Source organism: Mastomys coucha, unplaced genomic scaffold, assembly GCF_008632895.1.
Source record: "Mastomys coucha isolate ucsf_1 unplaced genomic scaffold, UCSF_Mcou_1 pScaffold22, whole genome shotgun sequence".
NCBI classification, from domain to species: Eukaryota; Metazoa; Chordata; class Mammalia; order Rodentia; family Muridae; genus Mastomys; species Mastomys coucha.
In genome coordinates, this window is record NW_022196905.1 from 244,301,802 (window position 1) to 244,306,791 (window position 4,990).

General features: G+C 43.9%; 1 protein-coding gene across 9 annotated transcripts in view; it reads left to right on the forward strand.

Moving 5' to 3' along the window:
• Slc7a6 (solute carrier family 7 member 6) overlaps positions 1-3,278 on the forward strand; it is a 28,688-nt gene extending 25,410 nt beyond the window's left edge. For 8 of the 9 annotated variants that reach the window (XM_031341279.1, XM_031341277.1, XM_031341276.1 and 5 more), the window contains 2 exons: positions 484-667; positions 1,148-3,278. In XM_031341279.1, the coding sequence (XP_031197139.1) occupies positions 484-667; positions 1,148-1,242 (279 nt within the window). In that variant the 3' untranslated portion in view covers positions 1,243-3,278. The remainder of the gene's footprint in view (positions 1-483; positions 668-1,147) is intronic. The other variant, XR_004110272.1, reaches the window with a different exon arrangement.
• Positions 3,279-4,990: the final 1,712 nt, after the last annotated feature.

Sequence of the window (4,990 nt, forward strand, 5' to 3'; positions counted from 1 at the left end):
AGTTTCTCTATGTAGCCCTTGCTGCCCTGAAACTCACTCTGTAGACCAGGCTGGCTTCAAACTCAGATATCCACCTGCCTCTGCCTCCCGAGTGCTGGGATTAAATACATGCGCCACCACTGCCCGGTCCTCTTCTTTTTAAAGATAGGGCCTCGTGTAGTTGAGATTAGCTTGGAACCAACTATGTGTCCAAGGAGAGCTCAACACGCACAGCTTGTGCATACTAGCAGGAGGGGTTCCTCTTCTTTCTTAAAGATTTATTTATTTTTATGTACATTGGTGTTCTGCCTGCATGTCTGCAAGGATGGCAGATCCTCTGGAACTGAAGTTACAGACAGTTGTGAGCTGCTGTGGGTGCTGGGAATTGACCTTGAGTCCTGGAAGAGCCATTTCTCCAGCCCTGGGTCTTCTTCTTAAGGTGCCTTTTGAGCGAGCTGTGTTCTATCATCCCACCCTACTAAATCTCACTCTCCTCTATTGCAGCTGAGCCTCTTTTTTCCCATCGTGTTCTGCGTATGCTCCTTGTTTCTCGTGGCTGTACCCCTCTTCAGTGACACCATCAATTCCCTCATTGGCATTGGGATTGCCCTGTCTGGGGTCCCTGTCTACTTCATGGGTGTTTACTTGCCAGAGTCCCGGAGGCCACTCTTTATTAGGAATGTTCTGGGTGAGTGTCTCTTTGGCGCCTCCCGCCCCCCCTTGGTTAGTGTCTGAGTGCTTATGCTTAGGGATATGCAGAGGCTACAAACTCTTCTACCTTCCTTATGGCAAAAAGATAAAACTTGGTGTCCTGTCATACTTTTTTGTGTTCTAGTGTAAGGCTAAAGCACTGTTTTTTAGTGTTCTTGGGTATATTGTAACTTTTGAGACAGGGTTTTTTTGTGTAACCCAGGCTAATCTTGAACTCACTGTGTAGCTCACTATGAACTTCTCATCCTCTTGCCTTTACCTCTCAAGTGCTAGTATTACATGGGTGTTCCACCTCAAGTGGGAGGAAAAGGCTGGATGTGGAATGGAGAGGCTTGTTGGTTGTTAGGCTCTGTGTGCTTAAGGGACAGGTGGGAAGGAGTCTCAGCCTTCTGCTATTGAGATTATAATTGTAGCAGAGTATGTTTGCTAAGCCCTGTGCTTCTTATTTTTTATTTAGCTACCATCACCAGAGTAACCCAGAAGCTTTGCTTCTGCGTCTTGACTGAGCTAGATGTAGCTGAAGAGAAAAATGTTGAGAGGAAAACTGACTAGAAGCCAGAGATGACATTCCCTGAGGCCCAGAAAGCTGTGACCACAGCCACCAAAGACCAGTTCCCTAAACCTTCCTTCTTAATTAAAGGAGCCTCTTGGCCCACATTCTGAGGGGGCTCAGGGCCAGTGCTCTCTCACTGGTAAGCTATGGGAAGTTACCAGTCAGGCCAGCCTGAAGATGGGGACTTTGGTGGGAGGGGAAGTTGGGGGTGGGGCATTGGTGTACTTTTACTTCTAATGAGTAGATGCAGCCCTGAAGGAATAGTAGACTGACCGCTCTGGCTCTTGATTCACAGCTCTTTGTAGTTTAAACCAGGAGTCTACAGTGGGGCTCCTTCATGGGAAGTTTTCCTCTGACCAAGTCCAGCTACTTGATTTTTAGAGGTCTGAGATGCTACTATTTCTTCTTGTGGCTCAAAAATTCTTCCCAGAGGAGAGCGTTGTATCCCTTTTTGGTTGTGGGTAGCATGAACAGCCAGGCGTTAACTGACATGGGATCCTGAATTCTACAAGAGGAACAACACTCCTCCCTGGACCCTCACAATCAAGCAAACAGCGAGCTTGATGGGAAGAAGACTGTTGAGGATCTAGGCGTGAACATCCTCTAATTTGTGGGTCTGAATGTTGGGGTATTTTTGGGGTCTCATTGTGTATAGAGTATCCATCTCCTTGAGGAGGTGCTGCCTGTCTGACTTTGCATAGACCATATTAGCATATGACCATAGTATGGTCAGGATCCTTAAGCAAGGCGGTGAGCTCCTGGCTCATAGAGGAATTCACCCGGGCCACTTGACTGTGGCCTTCCTAGCTGAATCCATGGTGCTGTGGAGCCCTTGAGACAAGGGCCGAGAGAAAACCTCACCACTCCAGCTGAGCGGAGCATCTCTTACTACCTGGACAAGCCACAACTGTCACCAAATTTCAACTCCTATATTTCATTATTTATTGATATTTAATCCAGGATACCTGTTATAACAAACCATTAGTGATCATTTGTCTACAGGATGCAATAAGTGAATTGTGTTTGAAAAAAGTATCTTAGCTGGCCTGGTGACACACATCTGTAATCTGAATACTTGGTATGGTGGAACATAAGGAGTTTGAATTTGAGGCTAACTTAGGTTACATAATTTCTAGGTAGCTGGAGAGATCAGACAAGATCTTTTCTCATCATATACCTGTTATACTTTAATATATAGATAAGACACGTTATTATCATCTGGCTCAGATCCAGCAAGGACAGATGAGCAACTTTATTCAGAAGTCAGGTAATACTGCTATTTTGAAGGACAATCCTTCGTTTTATTAAGACTGTAGATCTTTGTTCTACTTGATATAAAATAAATCTTTGGATTTCGGGTATGAACTGCAAGAGTCCTGAAATGTTCTGCATAGGTGTTATGCAAAATTCAGGTAGATAACCTGATCTGTCAGCTGAGCTGATCTGCCATTGGACTCCTGGACTCAAGTCATCAAGTAGTTTGTTATCTTTAAGGCCTGTGCAAGGTTTGCTATGTATGGACTCATGAGAGCCCACTCTGCTGGAAGTGGTCATTAACTTTCTGAAGGCACCAAGCTTTGTTTACACTCCGAAGCATCTTGGGTCATGGGACGGTATGCCTGCTTACCTTCTCTTGTCCAAGGGCTGGTGAGATTGAAGTCTCAGAAAATGCTTGGTACTTGTGCGTCTACTTGTTTTCTCCCTATGAAGATCGATGAAGACTGTGAGAGAAAACAGCTTCAACCTCAACCTGGCTCCTGGTAAAGGGTAGAAACAGCTAATTCTGGTGATCGGACTAAGCTGCCAGTTAAAGCCAAAACAGCAGGCTTGGATCTTTGTGAGCAGTATGTCTTCACCTTATTGTACATCTATCTTGATGCCCTTAGACACTGCCATCTTGGACACAGAAGAACCTATTGTGCTGTCTTAGCATAACTAATGTGGCAGTCTCCCAGTACCAAACTGGCCCTAGATGCACAGGAGTAACTTTGGATATATGCTTGCTCAATAAAGACTTAGGGGAATATGATCACAATTGACATTGTTCTGGGCATGTATCTGTGAGAGGGTCTGACATTCCTACTGTCATGGGTTGGGAATCCTGCCTGATGATAAGTTTTGTGCAAAGACTGACTTGTCTAAACCATACAAACATGATTCATATCTGAGCTAAGCTGGCATCCATTCCAAGACTCTGCTAGAGCAAACCTTTTAAGCAAGTTATGACTCTGGTTTTAGTGGTCTTTGACCCTTAACCAGCTAATCCCAGGAATTTGCTGACCCCCAGTGGTTTCTGGAAGAAGCAGGGCCCTCACACTTGCTTAGTGAGCCATGTTCTCCACATCACTTGACTGACAGCATTTTTTTTTCTTTCTGAGCTGAACACAGCTTCCCCCAGGAACCCTTTCTGTTGGAAAGAAGCCAGACTTCTACAGCATTCAAGCCTGATAGTGGAATTCTTCCCACCACGTCTTTTGTCTCTTTGAATCTACCTTCTGGTGTGCTAATCCCATTTATAGTAGTACAGTTTGTTCCCTCTTGCTAGGTACAGACTGTGAAGTTGTCTGCCCTTTAATGTTAATGTTAGCATAACCGTGAGCACACTGTAGTTAGTGGCAAACAGAATTTCAGTCCTGCTTGTATACCTACAGAGCAAAATGAGTAGTTTTGGATACCACATTGCTGCCTATTGCTCAAAACTCTGAAATTGTTTATTCTGAATATCGAGTAATAGATAGTTTTGTTGGTTGGTTTGATTAGTTCCAATAACCACTTGAATATACAAATTAGTTCACTTTGACAAGTTTAATAACTTGTAGATAAGTGAAAGAATGCGTAGAGGTTGTAAGAGGAGCTTATGAACTTGTAAGTATTGGAAGAAGGCATCTGTGTTAATCCCCCATGGATCTACCACAGGGAAAGAGGGCATTTGCTGAATTGAATGTTGAGTGTTACTTCCTTACACCTAGCGTCTAGCCACATGTAGCTTAAGTTAAAATGAAAATCTAGGGCTGGAGAGATGGCTCAGGGGTTAAGAGCCCCTCCTAACTAACTGCTCCTCCAGGTCCTGAGTTCAATTCCCAGCAACCACATGGTGGCTCACAACCGTCTGTAATGGGGATCCAATGCTCTTTTCTGGTATGTCTGAAGACAAATACAGTGTACTCACATATATAAAATAAATAAACCTCTAGTTTAAAAAAATGAAAATCTAGCCAATTTGATAAATGTCCATGAATTACACTAGCACTTGAAAGACTAAGCCAAGATTGCAACTTACAGTAAAAAACCAAAAACCCCTCTCAGTCCTGGTTATGGTGGTGCATGCCTTTAATCCCAGCCCTAGGGAGGCAGAGGCAGGTGGACCCCTTCTAATTCGAGGCAGCCTCGTCTACACAGACTATCTCACCCTCCTCCCCAAACAAAAATCCTTGAGGTTTCTCAGTTGCTCTAATCATATTTCAGGTGCTCTAAAGCCACATAGTTGTACCGTGCATACACAGAACATGCTGTGGCTAAGGCAGCCCTAGATTTTAGAAAAGTAGGAGGGGAATAAATGCTGAGTTCTGTTGACCATGTCCTATTGATGATACAATTGGCCTTCCATGTATGGGCCCTGCATTTACTAATCTACTAATTGTAGATGTAAAGAAATGTATGGACAGATGGACACTTTACTTTCATCATTCTCCCAAAGAGTGGTGTAGCAATTTAGTGTTTAGATTTTTATAATCTGAAGAGAGGCAT